This window comes from Salvelinus namaycush, chromosome 1, assembly GCF_016432855.1.
Source record: "Salvelinus namaycush isolate Seneca chromosome 1, SaNama_1.0, whole genome shotgun sequence".
Lineage (NCBI taxonomy): Eukaryota > Metazoa > Chordata > Actinopteri > Salmoniformes > Salmonidae > Salvelinus > Salvelinus namaycush.
Window position 1 is genome coordinate 33233595 of NC_052307.1, and position 22881 is coordinate 33256475.

The following is a 22881-nucleotide window of genomic DNA, read 5'->3' on the forward strand; positions in this document are numbered from 1 at the left end:
CCCGATCTCCAGGATTTGAACTCCTCTGTGATATACAGTCTGACACTAAAGCGCTACGGTAGATCCACACACAGACATCAGAGCAGCCTGACCATCAGAGAGCCAGCCAGCCAGTCCACCAGTCAGCCGACCAACCAGTGTGGTCGGGTCTGCGTTGTGAGGCCCTGACAGAGAGAAAATTAGTCCTGAGCCTCCGACCACATGGGCCTTGGGATCTGAGCCTTATCTGCGGCCTCCATAATAACATCCAGTCCCCTGCAGGTCCAGATATGCATCTAAATGTGTCTGTCCGGCCAGGCCTGGCCACATGCAGAGAGGCTAGCTGCTCTGTTCCTAAACCTTCCCTGAAGTCACACGTAATCCGACTAATGGTCAGTGTCTGTCTGAGCCCTAGAGAGGATGTAGGGACTGGAAACTAACTGGCCACTGTGTGACTGGGCTGAAGGCAGGCTCAGAGAAACAGATTAGTCCATCCCTATGACGTGTGGTCAGTTGGAGTTCCTCCTGGACAGAGACATTGACAATAGGTCGGTCAGGGTCACAGCTGAGGGATATTATTGTCTTGCTTGACAAAGGTATCATATAAACAGACATCCCTTTTAACCCACGGCCCAGAAGCTATTAGGAGCGATTACATTTCGGAACATTGGAAACAACGCCAGAGCACATTGCATTCCAACTGTTGATCCAGAAAGGTTGTCTTGATGCTGGAAGCACAGCCTCTGGTTAGCCACCCTTTGGAACGTGTTGTTTAGGAGCCGATGAAGGACCGCCGAGTGGTTGGTTTCTGTTCTGCTGGAGGACGGTGAAAAGGAAACCTGTCCTTTTGGATTCAGAAAAGGAAAGGTTTGACTTGTGACAAGCACACAATGTGACCCGTTGAGGTGGCCGGCATCCAGGCATCCATGGGAGACTGGTGTCTCTCTCGCCTCGCGGTAGCTCTGGGAGACCTAGGAGACGTCTCACTCTGGGGTGCCACAGCAGGACATCATGATCCCCTTTCAACAGGAGGAAGGATGTCTGGTGTCTCTTAAAATGGCAGCACCGTAGTTGTGATCCAGGATCCGCTATGAACCAAACTCTCAAGTATCCGTCAGCCTTTTGACAGTGTCTTCCCATTGATATACCATGCCAGCAGCCAGTGGTGTGGTGGAATGCCGACTATTTACCCAGCTACCGATCTCTCTTCTCTGTCCTGCTGCTATCTGGGGGTATCTTTGATTAATATTGTAGCTAGCTGTCAATGAGATGGGCTGACCGCCAGTTACTCTCTGTCCCCCGTTGTCACCTTCCAACTAAATGCCACCAACTGTTTATTTGAATGTGTTGTGCCCTTGATGGTTTAGCAACGCCAATACCCACAGAGACGCCAATACAGAGAGAGAGAGCGAGAGAGATGGGGTAAGCGTTATTTAAAAGGCTTGACTTTTGCTCTTTGCCTCTAGTGAGATGGCTGTGGTTAAGTGGCCTTAGCTGGTTTGAAAGTGGCTGTGCTGGTTTGAATTGGTGCCAGGGGAGAGATGAAGAGGGAAGAAGATAGATGAAGAGGGTGAGAGAAATGGAAAACGAGCTGGAAAGAGAGGGTGAACAGAGCTTCATTCGAACCTCATCTTCATTAGCGTTGAGGCCATCGATTAGTTTGAACTGAATTGAAAACAGGAAAATCTCCTATTTTCCAAGCATTCTATTTAGTTGTTATTCAATTAAGCTTCCTGATATTTTCTGCCGGGCTTTGCAGTGCACCCAGGGTTAACACACTGTGGCTATTGTCTTTTTTAAAAGCAGCTGTAATGATGTGATGTGTTAGCTGCTCTCTCCGTGGCTTCCCCTGTGAAAGCATTCGTTAACGTTAGCTATGACACGGATGGGGATATGAAAACAAGAAGCAAACATTCAGAGCCGGGGGGGGTCTCACGGGGTTAAACATGCACGTGTTACAGGGCTGTTATGCGGATCCCATGACCTCTGATGTACCCTGTTCCAACAGTTTTATTTATTTAGTTAGTGTTTCATAGGGAGAGAATGTAACCCTCTGCTCCTTCTACCCCATTGCCTAACTTCACTGGAAAACACTGACCTGCTGTCATAATGGATCCACTTTGCGGCGTGTTAGAGCTGTTATTGATTGAAGTGTGTTTTCTGTCGGCCTGCAGATGCTCCTCACGTGATGTGATGGGGTTTTAACTGGGCGTCCTATGAATATAAGCGTGTGGGCGGAAGAAGTGGGAGGCTTAGGTATGAGGCTCGTCTCAGATTGAGGTTACAATATGCTCCCCATTTTAGTTTTGTTTGATGAACAACGCATTTTGATAGAGGGCTTTATGTGTGTGTGTTTCAGCTTGTTTCTGTCAGTTAATCTGTAATGATGTTGCGGCTTGTCAAGCCACCTGCACTTTTAATTGCAGCCAAGAGTGAACCCACTTGAACCCTATTATTCTAATAGTCAATTGATGAGCACTTGCATCACTCACTCACCTCGACTTTACTTTGTTGTAACCTACTTTCACTCTCACCCGGAGTGCAGCACACTATTCCTCTCCTCTCTACTCTGTTAGCCCCAAATTGAGCCACCAGCATTTGAGTTTGTCGCCGCCCTATCAGCTAACTTAGAAGTGATCTCGGGCCTCCCCGTGTGTCCCTCAGCTCGCTGGTTTGATGTCCCGCTCTCTCTTAGCGTTTGACTGCTTGGGAAAGGGGAGGCCACAGCAACACACCACTCATCTGACCGACGTCTACTGGAGAAAACATATAGGCATGGAATGTACAGGGAATATACTGTACATGCTAGCCTTGCACCCAGAGGGGAGGGTAATGTTTGTGTGTAGGGTGGGGATTGATGGGAGGGGTGTGTGTGCATTCATGTTTGTCAACATTTTCTTTAGATTAATTGTAGAATTATAAGATGTGCGGTACATGGCAAGGCCTTGAGGGAGAGTGCAATATGGGTTTGTGGCTCTAAGAACCAGCGATAGGGGGACGGATGTCAAAGCAACAGCTGATTTATTCACCATGAATTAGAATTCCCAGCTTACAACCTGTCTGGCTAGCAGGTAGGCGCTAACTAATGACGAGGAAGTGGTAAATAATGCAGGTAATACACTGTACATGGCATGGCTGTGCTATACTAGTACAGCGTCACCCTACAGCAGGGGTAGGCAACTCCAGTCAGAGTGAATGGACGGGGGCGGCCGGAACATAATTATAACACTGCAAATTTACCACAACTAAGCCCTAAAAAATAGATGATTTGAAAATAGCAATTATTTCATACCTTCAATTACATTGAGATATGATCACATGTGTCTCTTGGGACATTTTTTGCAGAATTCCTGGTGATTTTACAGTCCCCCACCCACCTGTTGCCGACCTCTGCTCTATAGCCTACTAACTAGTCTGACATGAAGGTGAACTATGAAGGTGCACTGTAAACCAGAAAAACAAATGATATGGGTAATCTCTGTGGCTAATCCCAACCGCTATGCATGTCCACTGAAATTTGACTGCAAACCATAGTAAAACTCTGTAAGGTTAATTTCTATGTCAACTGTGGACATGGACACCGAGCTCTGGAGCACATCTTCATTGGCTGGACATGTGGAGATCCCAGAGAGAGCTCTAGGAATGAGTTTAAATGCCCTATGAATGTCTCTCCTTTCTCATCTGTCTCTGAGGGAACAGTACTTGGCCACGTTATCTGAGCCCTTGGCTCCGAAATGGCAATTTCATAACTGTCTGCCTGGAATTACAAGAGAGCGGGGAACGGGGAAATGTAGGATTGTTTATTTACAGATTCTTGGTTATTAAAACACTGTCTTGGATTTAAAGTGAACTTGGCACTGGGAGGTTTGAACAGGGCTGAGACTTGGTGCGAAAATAATCTGCCTGCTGTGAAGCCAGTGAGTCTGATTTTTAAATGGCCTTGAATTTGCAGAGTCTGCACTGACAATGTCTGACAAAAGCGAAGTCGTATGGAGAAACGTATTGCTGTTCTGTCTGTTTCTGTTCTACTGTTTTACTGACTCTGCTGCCGAGCTGCGTTCTGCTGTTTAAGCCTCAGACGAAAGCAGCTCATTTGTTGTCAGTCACACTTTAGCTGGCCTCTCTTTGATCACTCACATACTGTGGCCTCTCAGACTCACAGAGCTCCTTAGAAACCTGAATCCTCAACACAAACAAGCATCTTTCTTTGGTTACAACTGGCAACCCTCTCTCCACGCACCACAATTGGTTTACATGGTTGTGGAGGGATATTCTGGAGGGATGAGGACAGGAGCTCTGAAAGGAAACCGCTCTATGGACTTTCTGGATCTGGCAACCCCAGGATGAATGGACCAAAGCCAGCCAGTCCCACATCCCCAATTTCCTCTTCCTTCAAAATTATGGGTGTGAACCCCAGATTTAGACTTGAAAATTGTTATTCAAGGTTTGTACATTTCCTGAAGACAGGTCTGCTCATGCCCAGAATGTAGAATGTAGCAGAAATAGACAGCTCTGCTCCCTCGCGTCTCCTCTCCATGGCTTTTGGAGTAAGTTGTCTGACTCTAGACTTTATCTTTCTTCTTTTCCTCATTAAGGTCATGGTAAAAGGCCCTTCCAGATATCCAAGCATTCTTCTTGGCGTCATCCATTGAAGCAAGCAGTACTTTTATTAATTATAAGGCTTTCACCACTTTCTACACTGAACAAAAATCTAAACGCAACATGTAAAGTGTTGGTCCCATGTTTCATGAGCTGAAATAAAAGATTTTGACTCCTACGCACCTGGAACAGACACTTTTCAGTAGTAAGGACCTTAAGAGGGCAAACTGCCTCTGTTTCTGAAATAAAAGATCCCAGACGTTTCTCATACGTACCGAAAGCTAATATCTCTCAAATTTGGTGCACAAATGTGTTTACATTCCTATTAGTGAGCATTTCTCATTTACAAAGATAATCCATCTACCTGACAGGTGTGGCATATCAAGAAGCTGATTAAACAGCATGACCATTACACAGGTGCACCTTGTGCTGGGGACAATAAAAGGCCATTCTAAAATGTGCAGTTCTGTCACACAAAACAATGCCACAGATGTCTGAAGTTTTGAGGGAGTGTGCAATTGGCATTCTGACTGCAGGAATGTCCACCAGAGAATTTCTACCGTAAGCCGCCTACAATGACGTTTTAGAGAATTTGGCAGTACGTCCAACCGGCATCACAACCGCAGGCCACGTGTAACCACGCCAGCCCAAGACCTCCACATCTGGCTTCTTCACCTGCGGGATCATCTGAGACCAGCCACCCGGACAGCTGATGAAACTGTGGCTTTGAACAACTGAAGAATTTCTGCACAAACTGTCAGAAACCTTCTCGGGGAAGCTCATCTGCGTGCTTGTCGTCCTCACCATGATCTTGACCTGACTGGAGTACGGCGTTGTAACCAATTTCAGTAGGCAAATGCTCACCTACGATGGCCACTTCACGGTTAAATCCCGGTTTCAACTGTACTGGGCAGATGGAAAACCATGTGTATTTTGTGTGCGCGAACGGTTTGCTGATGTCAACGTTGTGAACAGAGTGCCCCATGGTGGAGGTAGGGTTATGGTATGGACAGGCATAAGCTATGGACAACGAACACAATGACATTTTATTGATGTGCGATTTGAATGCACAGCGATACCGTGACGAGATCCTGAGGCCCATTGTCGTGCCATTCATCCACTGCCATCACGTTTCAGCATGATACTGAACGGCCCCATGACGCAAGGATCTGTACAAAATTCATGGAAGCTGAAAATGTCCCGGTTCTTCCATGGCCTGCATACTCACCAGACATGTCACCCATTGAGCATGTTTGGGATGCTCTGGAACGACGTGTACGACAGAATGTTCCAGTTCCCGCCAATATCCAGCAACTTCACACATTCATTCAAGAAGAGTGGGACAACATTCCACAGGCCACAATCAACAGCCTGATCAACTCTATGCGAAGGAGATGTGTTGCTCTGCATGAGGCAAATGGTGGTCACACCAGATACTGATTGGCTTTCTGATCCACGTCCATATCTGTATTCCCAGTCATGTGAAATCCATAGATTAGGACCACATTCATTCAAGAGGATCACTTATTTTAATTGACTGATTTCCTTATATGAATTGTAACTCAGTAAAATCTTTGAAATTGTTGCGTTTTATTTTTGTTCAGTTTATTACTTAGGCTTTCAGCCTTCTCATTTCTACCAAAGAATGTATGGAGTGCCTCACCAACCACCATGTATCAATCATAAAGTATTCATGTGTTCTTGCCCACATAATTCATGGGTTTAAAATATACCTCTCGAAAGGACTGCTTCAAATAACATGGAATAGATTGATGGTTATTTTCTTTCATTTTAAGCTCTGTGAATGCAAGTGAATAATTGTGTGTGTGTTAGGGAAGATACTCTGAAAATATAGTTTACCAAGCTGCAAATTACATCACATTGGAAGAATTACACTAAAGCCAACCTTAAGAGAAATATAGGTTACTTAACTACTTCTTCAAAGTAACTTTAGTTAACTACATCCAAATTAATTTGTGAAAATCATATGTAAATCTGAAATGTCAGACTAGAAATTGATAGAACAGTTCTCTTTCTTCTTAAGAGAATTTGAAAACTTGCCTGTTAAAAACAAGAACTAGGTTTCTAGTGACAATTATGCAGGTCTGATGCCGATAAAGGAAATGATTGCGTACTTTACCCATATTTTCCTTTTTTGTTTTTGCAAAAACAAGTTCCTGTAGTTAGCTACGTTACTACATGGCAAAAAAACTGCTGAAAACATTTGAATTTAGTTCAACTACCAACAAGCTACTAAAATGTGTGCGTTCTGACGGACATTATTATTCAGAAAACACTGAAGGAAAGGCAGTCTTTTCCGAACCACCAGACGTTAAAGTGCAGAAGGCCTTGACTGTCAGGTTGTGAGAATGTGAATACAAATGTATTTTGATAAGGTTGAAGTACTTGGTTTTGAGTCCATAGAGCCAAGCCAAGCTGTCTTCCGTAGCGACTGGCTGTTTGTGTGGATGTATTACAGTATGAGAAGTGATCCTCCCCTGGGATGTCAAACAGCCTGTGGTGACCTTGGTAGTGGAAAAGGAGAGAGGGGTTCGATATACACTCTGCCTCTTTCTGACCAGCCTGAGACATCTGATAGCTGATAATGTAATTACACCATCACAGCCAAGCTATCCATTTACTGACTGTGTTAAATAGACAGAGAAACGTTGCTCTCAGATACTCGATTTTGTTGTATATGTGAAATCAATATCTACTTATCTCATGATTCACAATCCTAATGTATTTATGGTCCTGGTGTGAGTGATGATTTGTTGTAAAAATCAATGTCTTGTAAGATTGACTGAATCTTTGTCTGTGGCAACAGATTATTTATTTGTGTGCAAATTAGTCTAAATGAGAGAAGTACCAGGTTATGAGTGGCAATATTCACATCATTACAAACAATGACATTTGCTCTCCCCTTTTTATAGTTTAAGTGATCCTAAACTGTCCTGATCCTAAACTGTGTAAACACAGTCCTAAACTATAATCTGTAGTCATAGTGATCCGGCCATGTCAACAAGCTCCGCTTTACCTTGCTATCAGCTGCCATTACTGAGGTCTGTTTGAAATGTCACAACCTAAGAGGGAACTCACGCCTAGGGCTGTTGCGGTGACCGTATTACCAAGAGTAGTCTGATGGGTGACAATATTAGCCTGTCACTTGTGAATTATATATTTTCACTTGTGAATGATGCCCAGCATAAGAAACACGGTCTTTTTGCGACTTGTTCGAATCATAGTCGCACACCTCATGTAGCCTAGTCCATATGTTTTAATAAGGTTGGTATCACAACTAAAGTGTCCAAATAACTTCTTAAAATGAAGCACATTAATCTTCTTTACAAGGGGTGTAGAGCCTAACTGGCATACATAAGCAGCGTGTGAGTATCAAGTTTGGGGGAGATAATTTTCACCATAAAAATGCGCCTTTTATAATAAAAGCATTACATGCATAATTGCATTTGTGGTCACTTTTGAGAATGGTGTTTTCCCGCGAATTGATTGCCCTTTTGGAACATTTGAGCTTATTAGCCAACTATCATGTGCACATTGCAACGCTTCTAATGTGAAGAAATAGCCTTACAGTTTATCAACATTAAGCTAAATGTTCTGATCTGTTGCGTCAGCCATGTTGCATATAAAGTTTTTTTTGATGCTAGTGGTTGTATTCATTTGGGATCTATCGTATCCCACAACTGTCCCAGACTATGTTTGGAATATTTATTTCTCACACAAAAGGACAAGCTGACCAATCGGTCAACTTTTGTACTATGGGGGATAGTAGATTGACATAGGCTAATGCTTTTGCTGTTTAGGCCTACTCATCTTGTTGTCTGACAAAGTAAATATGGACAGTTCTTCAAATATCTTCAATATGCACCTCGGAATTGGATAAGGGTGTGCACAGTTTAGTCCCTGATGTCTGTCTTCACTTGTAGCCTGTGAGAAAGACCTGATTACGTGACGGAGAGCCATGTGAGTGAGAGACGCTTCGGATTGCGCAGCACACTCACGGAAAAGGGCACAACGCTAAATTAACTCTTTAACCACTTAACACAGAATAGCCGCATGTGCGCACTCCCTCAAATCGTTTGGAGAAAATATTTATATTTTATTCAGCTTTGTTCAATTGTATTCTTCATACTTTAAAATAATCCCACGGAATTCTAAGCAAATCTTGTCTACTAAATGAACTAGTGAAGCCCACAGCCATTTAGCATAGCCACATCAGGACCAAGCATGTCAAAAATAATTCATGGATTTATTGTGAAGGTGTAGGCTATATTACATGGATTTTTTTGACTTTTTAAAATGGCTTGTAGGTTATGTGTGGGAAGGCAGGAGACACTAAATGTGTTTATGTTAATTGACGGTCAATTACCTTGAGACCGACAGTTATTTGCTTGACAATCACAGGCTGACGAAATTTGGTGACCGCCACAGCCCTACTCACGCCCTCCACTCAATAAAATCAGGGCAGAGTTTTGTGACTGAGGTCATCGATCACAGCAGAGATTTGTACTTTGAGAGCTACAAAGTGGCAATTAAGCCGATGTCTCTATTATTATAGAAAAGCACTGATTCTGTGAGTGGCCGATGACTGTTATCTGTGACTGAGCTACTGTACCTATTAAGAGTTGGTCACACTTACACCAGACTAACTACCAGTAGTATTAGTAATACTGTGTAGTAGTACGAGTAGTATCAGTATGTAATTACACTTGTTCTTCCATTGTAGTTATGGAATAATGACAATGCCATTTTTTAATTGTTAGCAAATGTATGTCAGTTGTCTACCCAGTGGTAACAATAGCTTGGGTAGACTTGGCACCCTTGTTTGTCATGTCTTATCACGTTGCTGTTAATGCGATTTACTAGAGTGAGCGAGAGAATAGTAATAATAATTCCATAATTTGACAGACACCTAATAGTCTTGCCTGCCAGACTCGTGTGAGGAGAGACTTATATTAGAGATCTCAGTATTATCTGAGCAGTTTTCACAGACTCTGATTGCCTGTCTCTGTTGCTAAGCTACATTACATGTCTCTGTTTATTTCAGTTGTTTAATAATCAGTCTGTTGATTCTCTGCCTCCCAGTGTGTCTACTGTACCCTGTGTGTCTCTCTGTGTCTAACTTCCATGTCTCTCTCTCTCTCTCTCTCTTTCTCTCTCTGTCCCTGCAGGTTTTGAGCTGCTGTACCAGCCAGAGGTAGTGAGGCTGTACCTGTCTCTGCTCACTGAGAGCCAGAACTACAACACTCTGGAGGCTGCAGCAGGGGCCCTGCAGAACCTCAGTGCCGGACAGTGGACCGTGAGTCTCACACATACAACACACACACATTGTAATTAAGGCGATTAAGGTCTCTGAACCTCAATAGGAAGGACCAGTTATCCCGAATGGAGCTCTGCAGTGTCATTACCAAACACTCTCCGTTTGGTTACTGTAGTGAGTAATAAGAGTGTGGTCCCTCGTCCAGCTCAGGGGCCTTATTTTACCATCACTAGTTTAAAGTACGGAGGCTATTCATGCTTCCCTTCCCTTCCCATCCCTTCAGGAATGGAATGTTCATAGTCAATACAGTGGCTATGTTAGGCCTAGAGAACACTGGCATGCTAGCGCCATCGTGATTCAGTTTAACACATTGTGTCACGCTGTAAACATATCCGTTGCCACGGCATGCATCACTAGGCTCCAGTTGGAGAAACACAACACAACACAACAGACGAGATGTTAGATCGATTTGAACACAGTCCAACTTGTATCTCTTTGTTCATTTAAAACAAAACACTTACCCATAACCTGTACCGTGTGTATAACATGTGAGGCTACAGTACATGTACACCCTGTATAAACTGTCCCCGTTTTCCTTTTTGCTCTGTTTTCCATCACTGTTCTGCACTGGTGATTTTTTGTTTTTTTTGTTTGTTGTTGTAGTATATATAGAGAAAGATTCCATCCCTCCCTCCATGGTTTTCCATTCAGTTTGCGCTGAGGAGGCTGATCGCCTGTCCACGCTCTAGGGCAGCTGCTAACACGTCAAACCTCTGGCATCGAGGAGATGGACATTACTTGTCCCCGCTCCCTATGAGGATATCTCAAAGCTTATCTTTTTTTTTTTTATCCTCTTTTCATCCCTTTCTCCCTGCTGCTCCCTAGCTGTTTGACTAGGTGCTGTCTGTTTTTTAGGTTTACTACTGCCACCCAGTGGTCTGGTGTTGCGCCAGTTTAATTACATCTCCGGGGGGTAACGGTGTTCAGCAAAGGGGAGCGCTTTCATGTCAAACTTAATGTGTTGTGTTACAGGAAAAGAGAGAGGAAAATGTGTGTTTAATCAGAGACAACAACCAAAAACGGTCAAATCCAGAAATCAACTGTTGGCTGTGCTACTGTACAATAATAGAGTCTGTGGGGGGGCGGGCGTGCAAGCGGGCGCACGTGTGTTGGTGTGTGTGTGTGTGTCTGTATTGGCTGATATTATTCTCTCTACATAGACTGGTTATCCATAGCCAGCATGAATGAATGAATGACATTTTATGTTCGTGTCAAATCGTCAATTGGCAACCCATCCCATATGGGATTAATTGACACATAAACCAACATTACAATAATTCACTGTAGTAATTAAATGATAATTATTTTTCTGGCGTTCTCTGCATTGCGTATCGCATAAAGAGTAAAAAAATATATACTAAATAAGTTTATCCAAACAATAATTTCATCCCTAGAGCAGTAAAATTGTGTGTGTGTATATATATATATACAGACAAATAAATAAATACACAGAATTTTTTTTTAAATAGAAAGGTCACTTGAACCCTGTCTGACACAAAGAGAAGATTCATATTGGAGGCAATCCTATACCCAATCTGTTCCCTCTCTGTCCCCAGTGGTCCAACTACATACGAGCCACTGTGAGGAAGGAGAAGGGTCTTCCCATCCTGGTGGAGCTGCTGCGTTCTGATGCTGACAAGGTGGTCCGAGCCGTGGCCATCGCCCTGCGTAACCTCTCCATCGACCGCCGCAACAAAGACCTGATCGGTACGATCACTGACCACATAACCTGACCACACATGGTCAACACAAGGCCTCTCTGTAGGGCAAACAGAACAAGGTTGGGATAAAACACTTTGGAATACGTTGAGATTGGATAGCTGTTAATGAGGATAAGAATATGATTGTTGAACCTGTGTATGTCTTTTGCTGAATAGGAATGTGTAATCTACTTATTGTAGATAAGAATGATTGTGGATTAGTCCAAATTTTAATTGCTTGATATCGAACATTTTGTACAATGCCCTCTGCACCCTGCCTTTTGACCCCTGCCCTGTAGGGAGCTATGCCATGAGGGACCTGGTGAGTAACCTGCCCAGTGGTCAGCAGCGGCCAGCCAAGAACCTGGAGGAAGATACAGTGGTGGCCATCCTCAACACCATCCACGAGATTGTGACGGACAGCTCCGAGAACGCACGCTCCCTCATCCAGGCCCAGGCCATCGAGAAACTGGTGGCCATCAACAAGACAAGGTAGGATGATGGCACAGTACAGACCAATACAATACATTTCTTGACTTCTTGTTTTTATTGTTGTATTGTTTGTGTGTTTGTGTTGTATTTGCTAGACATTCTACTGCACTGTTGGAGCTAGTAACGCTGCACCTGCTAATAAAATCAAAGTTGATTGGTTGCGTACACAGATTTGCAGGTGTACACAACCAATGAACTTTGATTGCGATTTGATTTACAACATAGTACAGCGCAGTACAACAGAGCATAAGGCAGTCAAACAATTGAATGGTTTTCACATTAGCTATACTATACCCGTTTGCAAGTACAGTAATGACTACATGTGCCACGGGCCTCCCTCCCCATGAGAGAGGTGTCCATCCTTTTTTTTTTTTTTTTGTCTTTAAATGCAATTAATAATATAGTCACATTAATAATATCCATGATATACAGTATATTCTGCAATCACTCCAGAACCAGGATTGTCTGCTGCTGGCCATGTACAATGTAACGACCCCGTGCCTTTTCACGTCCTCCAGGATGGGCGTTAATGGCCTTTTTAATAATATAAAGTGCTATAAGCTGGATTCCTTGTCATATCATTTCGATCTGTAGAACATGACTGAGATTGAATAGATTAGCCCGTGTCGTGTAGTGTCTGGTTTCCATCAAACCTACTATAGTGCACTTCACCGGAATACTAAGTACTATGAATAGGAATTCAAGAGATGTTTGAAAGATTTCCCAGTTTCCACTTTATTTCATATCACTGTCCTCATTTTCCATTGACTGATCTGATCTACTTGATCAAGTCAGCGGGAGACGATAATGTCTCTTTTGACAATGTGTCATTCTACAACCTATTGATGATTTTAATTACGATTAGTTTCCAATGAGGATTTTACACCCGTACTTTATTGAATAGTGTTAGGTTCAAAGTTCTGGTACAAATCCAGTCGGGCACCAAAGGAAGCTCAAACTATATTTAGCACACCATACAGGTCACACAAGCACATATGTTTATACCTTCCAACTAGGCCCTCCTATATCTAGGATGAACAATCAGTCTCTGTTGCTGGGCAGGAACTGAGTCTGTTCTTCATGTTGGGGAAAACGTTGTGCCCCTCCATGCCTTCGGTCTTAACGTGGACTTTGATCTGAAGCCATTCTTGTGATTGTTGTGATTGTTGTGACTTTGCCATTGTGGTTGTTGTGACTTTGCCATTGTGGTTGTTTGTAGGCTTGTGTGGTCCTAAGTGAGTCTATGATCGTATGCTATCCATTTGTATTTATTGTATGTTGCTCTTTCTATGCCATTTTAATATTTGAGAAATTAACCAATGATATTAGGCCACTCTTGGCCATGATTACAGACACCTGTGTGTCTTGACACTATATATAAACGAGTCATCCCGCAGTGTCTGTGATTGTACCCTGATGAAGACAGCTTGCCTGTCAAAACGTTGGTAAATTAAATATTTTTGCATCTGAGCTCCTAGAGTGTGCGGCTCTCCTTTATTTTTAAGTTTTCTACTCCGCTAGCCAGCACCTCGCCTAAAATAGGTGTGCGTTTCTTTTTCTTCTAGACCCCTCCATGCCTTTAACAGGGCTTCTTATCAGTCAGGAGAGGCCTTGAGTTATTGGGAGTACACATTCCTAATTGTCTTACTGCAGTCCACTAAATAATTACACTTTTCACATGCAAAAAGCTTAAACCTAACATGCTGACCAGACCGGACACGTCGCGTGCGCGAGCGTCGCAAAATAAATTTAGAAACCCATGTTATTAAATTATTGCACCCACACTGCTTGCGCGCCAACGAGCGTCTGCGACACCAAGGGCTAAAATAGATGTCGTTCCTATTTCTGACGCAGATCGCGCTGCAAGTCCTGCCTCTCCCATCTCCTCATTGGTTAATAGAAGCAGGTACCCACGTGCCATCTCCTCATTGGTTATACCCACGTGGGTGATAGAAAGAAGAAAACTGTTTTGCCAGTAGTCGTGGTAATACAATGAAAGTTTAGATGCAATCACCATATAATTTAAACGATGAAAAAGCCTGGAAGGAGGAGAGATGACTAGAAACGATTCGGTTGGCCGTTTTATATGTGGATTAATTGTCGGAGTAGAGATCCTTGTCCATTTCAGGTAAAATAACAACTCAAGGTTTATATCCCAGGACAAATTAGCTAGCAACAGCAAGCTAGCTAAACAGGATAAATTAACGTTTGCTAGCAAGTGCAAGCTAACTAGTTAAAATACCATACATGTTTAATGCTTTTCGACCTGTCCCCAAATGAATGTCATTGGTTCAGAGTTTGTTTTGATATTTTAACCTGCGTGTCGTGATCGCGTTTGGTGTGGGGGGGCAAAATAAATGTATGCACGATGGCGCACGCGCGCAGCCGGTTTGGGCAAGGTGTAACATTCAATCTTTAAGAATATATAAAAGTGATATCTTCATACTAAGTATGTAGTGATATAAAACAGTAAAGATGTAAGCCGGTGTTATAGACAAGTCATGATGGTCTACCAGCTGGTACTCCAGACACATGGCTCCTCTTCATCCCTCGTGGGATCATTCTGGCCTCTGAGACACGCTCCCTTTCTATTTTCCATCTGCCCAAATACAATGCCCGTTAGATTATTCCATCTAACCAATAACATGAGCATTACTGCTGCTAGGCTAATTATACAATTATAAATGGACTAAAACGGGCTCAAGTCAAATAGTCTCCAACAATACCAAATAAATGTGTTTTCCCTAAACCCATGAGATTGACTTTGAAGTGATGGAGAACCCCCCCCCCCCCCCCCCCCCCATGTAATTAACACTAAGGGCTAAGGAGTACTTAATTAATTGAATGAAAGGAAATGTGTGCGGCCATTGGGGTGTGAATTAAAAGCAAGTTCCTGGGGCCATCAGTGGGAATAGATGGATGATGGCTTTGAATGTGAGATTGATTGCATTCGGCTCCAGCCTCCACTAGCTGCCGGCATTGGTTGGGTCCAACGTTTTGGGTTGTGTTCACTACACTACCGGAGCTTGTTCAATAAACACGTTTTTGTTGCAGAAACGTTTTCCACTGCTAAATGTTTTGCTATGGTCTGCACTTATGACCGCGACCCTGCTTTTCCCCCTGTCTCGCCCAGCCAATCACCACGTGAGAACAAGGCTGCCTCCCACGTGCTGCAGACGGTGTGGAGCTACAAGGACCTGAGGAACACCCTGACCAAGGAAGGATGGAATAAGAGCCACTTCCAGGTACACGGCTGTGTAGAAGAACGTGCACGCGCGCACATGCACACACACATTCACACACATCCACAATAAGTACACGTGTGTCCCTACTCTCTCCCTCTCAGCTTACAGCGAGCGGCGCCCCTAAAGCAGCCAAGAACGGCAAGCCAGGCTACGACGACACTACCCTGCCCCTGATGGAGAAGAACCAAGGTCAGTCTGTGATGGCAGGCGAGACTGGGGATCCTCCGGGCCTGGCCTACTGTGGTGAACTGAGTGAGGAAACCATAGATAATATAACTGCTCTGAATCTATGGAGGAAACCGCTGGTGTGTGCATCAGAAGTCTTGATTAGAATGAGTGCTGAGGAGGATGGCTCTATCTGGACTTTGTTTTGTGTGTTCTCACTCATAGCTATAATACGCACTTTAGGGGCGCTGTGCTTGAAACCTTTCGCCCTCATTGTTCTGCTGCGTGGTTTGGTGATCTTCATGTGCTGTAGTCAGTACAATTGGGATGGTGTGGAGAATGATGCATCGTGGGTAGATTTATCTAATCCAATAGTGTGTTCCAAATGCAAATCCAAGCATGTAGAGTAGGATATGAAGTAGGGTGTCAAGCCGGCCCACAGGAATAATATTTTTTTTGGGGGGGGTTGTTTAAAAAAACACTCTAGGCCACTCTTGAACGTCTAAAAGTAGATCAAAACTATGAAGGAATTATAATGAACCTATAGGTTTTCAAATAGCTGTCATTTTTCTGGCCTGAATCTGAAATCCGGATGTGACCCTCGAGCCAAAATTATTGCCCAACCCTGACATAAAGGGAGGTACTGTAGCAGCCTAATAAACTAAACATCTCATTGACAGAGGAGTCGGGGGCATGACAGCACTTTTGTCTTCTTGTTTCTGGCCTTGTGACTTTTTTTCCCCAACCATGCATACACATGAGGTGCCGTTGTCATTCACACCCATTCTCAGCCTGCCTGCGTTACTGGTTAAGTGTATCAGCAGACAGTGACTGAGGACCATTGGCCTGAAAGCAACATTGGCTCGTGAATCAAACCAATTGTGTGTGTGGTGCTCATGATTAAAACGGCATATAAATGCTTTTCAGGCACCAAGAAAAATGGAAGTGGTGATATGATACCTATGGACGAGCTTGGTCCAGGTAAGACCGAGTTTGCATGACCTCAATCGCCGACGACGAACGCTAGTAGTCCCAGATGCAATGTTCTGATCTCTAGGGACTACAGACAGTTCTAGAACCCCAACAACACCAATGCCCAAATGGAAATTCTATAAAAAAAATTGTAGGGTAAATTTTTTGCAGTATTTGGAATGAACAAAGTTATTCATTGTTAGGATGCTGTAACAGTAGACAGTGCAGTACTGTTTTACTTATGATGCTGTATGCAAGACCCTTCTCTTAACAAGAGATTTAACAAGAGGTATAAGGATGGGCGCTAATTCAGTAGAACAGATGGCAACAGGAAGTGTGGGCTATTTTCTGATTTTAAATGTTTTCCTCAGTGCTCCTCTTTTCAATGAAAATGCAAACAATTGTCTTGTTTCCTCTCTAACTAATGAGTTCTTCCTCTACGTCAGATGTGCGCCACTCCAGTCCTGGAAGGCTGCATGCAGCTAGTCTACTGTAGTTTCCATCCAAGCATTTAACAGTGATATCCTTCTGTGATCTTCTCTCGCTCTCTCATATTAGATGGCTACTCCACCATCGACCAGAGAGACAAGGACTGCAAGTACAAGAGCGGTGGAGACGGGTCAGTGGACCTGACAGAACGGGAGCCATTGAAGGTACTTCTGGTCTAGACCCACCCGTTACGGCCCATCTACAGCTACACTGACTAGTGGATCAGGCTATTAAAGCACACAAGTCGCGATGCTCCGTTTCTGTTAAGATAGCCTAAACCCGTCTCTCTTAGTACCCTTGCCCACATGCCCATGCCAGGCTCTTTCTAAGGAAGGAGTTAAGCAGCAGTTGATGTCGTCTGTCGAGCCGGGTGCCACTGATCTATCAGTCCAATTTACTGGATGCAGACAGCAGATCATTGAGCGTAAACTTGGTGATTGTGAAAGTAATTCATGTGGGACTGGTTAAGTCCTGCTCCTCCATCTAGAGAGAGAGAGACTCACAGGAATATCTGGTAGTGATGAACTAGAGGTGGTTCGATGGGTCAAACATGCTAACACAGCTAGACTTAATGAATAGAGTTACCATGAGTTCAGACTAATAGAATGGGAAAGAGATGTTTACACATTTTGCTGTCCTCATCTATAGTCCCCCCCAGTTGCTTCTTGAGATGATTATAATTATAGGACACAAAACAGGGTTGGGGAATAACTGATTACATGTAATCAGTTGCATGTAATATGATTACAAAAAACCTTTTAGCTGTAATCAGTTACATTACCAGCTAGTGGCGGTTCTAGCTTGTATGACTCCCTGGGTGAACCCCCCTTCATTCTGCACTAACTGTCATTTTTATTGGAACAACACAAATAAATAATCATAACATTTAAAACTATAAAAAATATATACAAAAATAAGACGAAGACGAATGGAAACAAATTTGTGTTGATTTGGCACTCGAGCGTCAATACATTACCCATCCCCCAACACTGTCAACCAAGAGTCAAGACTAAACCAATTCACCTTGGTGGTGTGCAGACTGGTTTTATATTATTCTTAACGATTTCGCACAAACCAGGGAAAAAATGCAACAATATGTCTGAGAAACTATATATTCACAGTATTATGAATGAATTGTGGTTTATTTGGTAGCATTTCGTAGTGTGACTGATTTTACTAATTGCATTAGTACTGTACGAAGTTAGAGGTGCTCTATTTGATAGATTCGCCCGCTCCCCCTACCTGGGGCTTCCAGTGGGTAGACCTGAGGTCAACCTACCCCCGCCCCCCTCCCCATCTGAGTGGGAGACTTTCCCAGGCAGTAGCCTGCCTAGCTCACAAACTAGAATCAGGGCGCCCACTCCGACAAGGTTAATTGACCCACACTCCCACATGGTGACATATCATTGATGTGACGTGCAAATGAGCGATAGAAAACCGTTCGCGCAAATGTAACCATTCTGATTATTTTTTTGCGGGCGCCCCGTGCCGCCCTGGGCAGCTGCCTATGTCGCCTGTACCTAAATCCGCCACTGTTACCAGCTAATGTATTGTAATCTGATTAGATACTATAAAGCTAGATGATTAGTTATTGGATTACTTTTAAATTTAGAACTGATATTTGCTGAAAAAAATACATTGACACTTTTCTGTTTTCTCAATGGCATTCAATTCAGCATTGGATAAAGTTTACGTTTGTTCCACCTGAGCGAGACCACTATGATGACACACCAAATGTGTTTGATGTATCCTTCTTATCTTCTTCTAATGCCTCTTAAGGGGAAAGTAATCCAAAAATTACATTACTGATTACAATTTTGGAAAGGTAACTAGTAACTCTAACGGATTCAATTTAGAAAGTAACTTTCCCAACTCTGAACTTCAACTAACACGGTTATCCGACCGCAGCTGTTTTTTGGTCTGAAGATGACATAAATAAGTGCTTAGTGTGTAACTGGCAGCTATGCAGCCTGGAGACACAAATGCTTATCAACATACTTCTTAAGTCCTGCAAAACCTCCAGAGGCAAATTAGCTGTCAGACAGGACTAGAGGTGGCAGATATGTCCTCTGATGCCTACAGCCCCACCCCCCTTGTTTTGAATTGACTTAAGCACAGAAATAATCAAAACTGCTCAACCCTGCTTTCTACACCTCCAGAAGGCTGATACCCAAAATGCAACTGCTGTTTGAACTGCTTTGTCCCCCTCTGTTTGTTTGCATGCGTAATTTCGTTTCTTGTTTCTAATCGCCTTTTTCGGACTCTAAAAGCTTCCTTTATGCTAAGGAACTAACCCTGGCATTCCACTCCTCTGTAAAGACTATATTTATTGACCTCTTTGATTTGCTGTTAACCCCTTCTCCCGTTGCTGCAGAATGACACAAATACGAAACACTATGTCAGGAGTAACAGGCCTGCAGTCAATCTGGTGGATGCTTGTGACGTTAAACCTCAGCCTGTTGACTCCTGGGTCTAAATGCATGCATGGTAGGTCTTACAAATGTTTGTTTTCCACCTTTTGGATTGTTAGTCTCCTTTTTGTTTGCTCCACCACCTTTCTATTTTAGCCCTCACACACTTCACTGCTGGTTTGTTTATGGTTGGCCCAGAGTAGTTGGCTTACACCAAACCTCTTTTTGTCTGTGCTTGGCCAGGCTCGCCTGGCCTTGGACTGGCTTGGACTGTCTGTGCTTGGCCAGGCTAGCCTTGGCTAGCTACTCCGAGGTTCTCTGGCTTGGCTGTATGACCGTGTGTGCTAGGCTAGCTGCTCTGGGTTTGCTTCGTTACAGCTCATTATACAGGATCCTCTCATCACTCGCTCATATCTGTCCACCTGTCCCATCACTAATCGCTGAGTGTTTCTGCTGTGGGTGAGAAGCTGTGGTAGGTGGCTGATCATCAACAGCTCTTTGGAAGCAAAGGGCTGTCTGTCTTCATTGCTGTTAGTCTCAATATTCTCTCGTTGCTCTCCCATCACTCTCATCCTCCTAGGTGAAATGTAAGGGATCAGCTATACAGCTTTGATTGACTCCTCATGTCTGAAAAGCAAAATGATTATCAGCACACAATTGACAATACGGCTTTTTAAAAATATTTGGATCATCACATGATCTTGTCAAGTCAATGCTAATGAACAAAAAAACATATCTAATCTAACAATGACATGCTTAAAATGGACATTAAGTCAATCATGTAAGACAGGATAGTCATACGAAAGGCCTTCTTCACTATTGTATTTATTAGGGATCCCCGTTTGCTGCTTCCAAGGCAGCAGCTTCTCTTCCTGGGGTCCAAACACATTAAGGCACTTACATCACACATAAAACAAAAGATAACAGTACATCATATAACATTATTACACCACTACATATCTACAATACAAATTGTATAATACCACCATCCAACAATATTACAATGTACATGTGTGTGTGGATTGTGAAGAGACCTCTGGTGGCGTGTTTTGTGGGTTATGCATGGGTGTCAGAGCTGTGTGCAGGTAGTTTAAACAGACAGGTCGGTGCATTCAGCTTGTCAACACTTCATTTGTGTGTTAACCAAGCTGTCTTTTTGCAGCTGCCATTCAAACATGTCATCCGAACATCTCTCTGTCTTTTGTCTCCATTTTACATTGGATTTGACATCTCTCAAGCATGTAGGAATATTGATTTATGTATTTTAGTATTGTGATTTTGAGTTACTGTAATACCACTTGGTCACTGTGCCCTCTGACTTACTCTAGAAGCTTGATTATTCAACTGCTTAAAAAACCTGGCCTGCGTCCCATGGCACCCTATTCCTTTTATAAGCGCCCTATTATTGACCAGGGCCCATTTGGCTTTGATCAAAAGTAGTGCGCTAAGTAGGGTGCCTTTTGGGACGCGTCCCCTGTTCTACATAGGAGTTCAGATCTGACATAATCACCAGTGTCCCCATCTCGCTCTGTTTTTTTCTGTGTTCTAGGCTTAAATAACAACAGCGCAACATCTCAACTAGATGAGGATCTCCCATGTCATCACTGTCATAACACATGGAGTTTATTTTGATGTTGACTCGCCAGCAGATAGACTTTGTAAATGAAAGAGAGAGAAACAAAACAACAAAAGTGATCATCCATCAGCCAATGTTTCAAGCTTTTTGAATCAGCAAATGAAATGTATAGAACAGAAAATCAAAAAATGACTACTTCTACTACTACTCGTATCTACATTCCCACTGGATGGACAAACATAGTGTACACGAACATGAGGACTGACTGGAGCAGCTCTGGTGTCAGGATGGAAGAATGGAGGCAGTTATCCTCCTAGACATACAAGTGATCTAAAGCTCTAACTTTATGGTTACTCTAAGGATGGCTGCTGGTGGTGTGAGGCAGGAGAGAACGTTATGTTTGTTGATTCTACTGCTTGCAAAGGTGGAGGGAAAGGGGAAAGAGAAAATTAACTATTTAATTTTCATGTCAAAATGAAGTTTGCTTCCGAATGTTTATTTCCATGTAACAATTTAGCTTTTTGTTTCCATTTTATTTTTGTTTGTCTTTCCTCGAGGCACTGTAAATTGTATTTGTTTGTAATATTGTTTTTCTTTATCTGGTCTGTCTTTTTCATTTTAGTTTGAAGAAGTGTGGACTGGTGTGGTAGATGGCAGATGAATGTTGGTGTGGTTTTAAGTTGGGGACTTGATGCTTGAGCGTCGCTTAAAGGAGCTGTAGCAGACTCCACAGATACGCTTTTCACACGCGAAGGCTCTCAAACATATTTGGCATACAATGGTTCACTGTGTTTCTTTAAGTGCACTGGGATCATTGCTGTGCAACGCATAGGGGACTGACTGGGTGCTGATTCAGTTCATAAACCCACAAGAATTTCACACACCTGCAAGTGTTGATTGGAGTTAGGGAAGTGAAATTACATGTACATTTGGTTGGGTTACTTATAGCTGTTGAGTAAAACAAAATGAAAATATATTTTCTGAATCGATAGTCGTGGTTGTTTGCTGAAGGTATATGATTTACTCGGTTGGTTGCTATTTGCCATTGATGTGTAATAAAGTTGAATAGGATATAAGACATTTTGTTTATAAATGGATTGCGTTTATGAAGGAAGGGAGAGGATTATGTGAAGTACACTGAACAAAAATTTAAACAAAACATTCAACAATTTCAAAGATTTTGCTGAGTTACAGTTCAGATATGGAAATCAGTCCATTTAAATTAATTAATTGGGGCCTAATCTATGGATTTCACATGACTGGGCAGGGGTGCAGCCATGGGTGGGCCTGGGAGGGCATAGGCTCACCCCTTGGGAGCCAGGCCCACCCACTGTAGAGCCAGGCCCAGTCAATCAGAATGAGTTTTACCCCACAAAAGTGCTTTATTACAGACAGAAATACCCCCCCCCCCCCCCCCTTCTGAAGAAGCTAGATGTGAAGGTCCTGGGCTGGGGTGGTTACATGTGGTCTGCGGTTGTGAGGCTGGACGTACTGCCAAATTCTCTAAAACGAAATTGGAGGCGGCGTATGGTAGAGAAATTAACATTAAATTATCTGGAAACAGCTCTGGTGGACATTCCTGCAGTCAGCATGCCAATTGTGTACGCTCCCTAAAAACTAAAGACATCTGTGGCATTGTGGGACAAAATTGCACATTTTAGAGTGGCCTTTTATTGTCCCCAGCACAAGGTGCACTTATGTAAGGATCAGATTACAGTTTAATCAGATTCTCGATATGCTACATCTGTAAGGTGGATAGATTATCTTGACAAAGGATAAACTGCTCACTTACAGGGATGTAAACACATTTTTGCAAAACATTTGAGAGAAATAATATTTTTGTGCCTATGGAATGTTTCTGGGATCTTTTATTTCAACTCATGACACATTGACCATCACTTTACATGTTGTGTTT

The 22881-nt window shown here is 43.1% G+C and overlaps 1 protein-coding gene across 1 annotated transcript in view; it reads left to right on the top strand.

The window, feature by feature from the left end:
* LOC120036860 (armadillo repeat protein deleted in velo-cardio-facial syndrome homolog) overlaps nucleotides 1-22193 on the top strand; it is a 104648-nt gene extending 82455 nt beyond the window's left edge. Inside the window, exons 9-16 of the mRNA XM_038983188.1 lie at nucleotides 9768-9895; nucleotides 11473-11623; nucleotides 11916-12108; nucleotides 15242-15353; nucleotides 15455-15542; nucleotides 16446-16499; nucleotides 17049-17143; nucleotides 20940-22193. Of these exons, the coding sequence (XP_038839116.1) occupies nucleotides 9768-9895; nucleotides 11473-11623; nucleotides 11916-12108; nucleotides 15242-15353; nucleotides 15455-15542; nucleotides 16446-16499; nucleotides 17049-17143; nucleotides 20940-20945 (827 nt within the window). The 3' untranslated portion in view covers nucleotides 20946-22193. The remainder of the gene's footprint in view (nucleotides 1-9767; nucleotides 9896-11472; nucleotides 11624-11915; nucleotides 12109-15241; nucleotides 15354-15454; nucleotides 15543-16445; nucleotides 16500-17048; nucleotides 17144-20939) is intronic.
* Nucleotides 22194-22881: the final 688 nt, after the last annotated feature.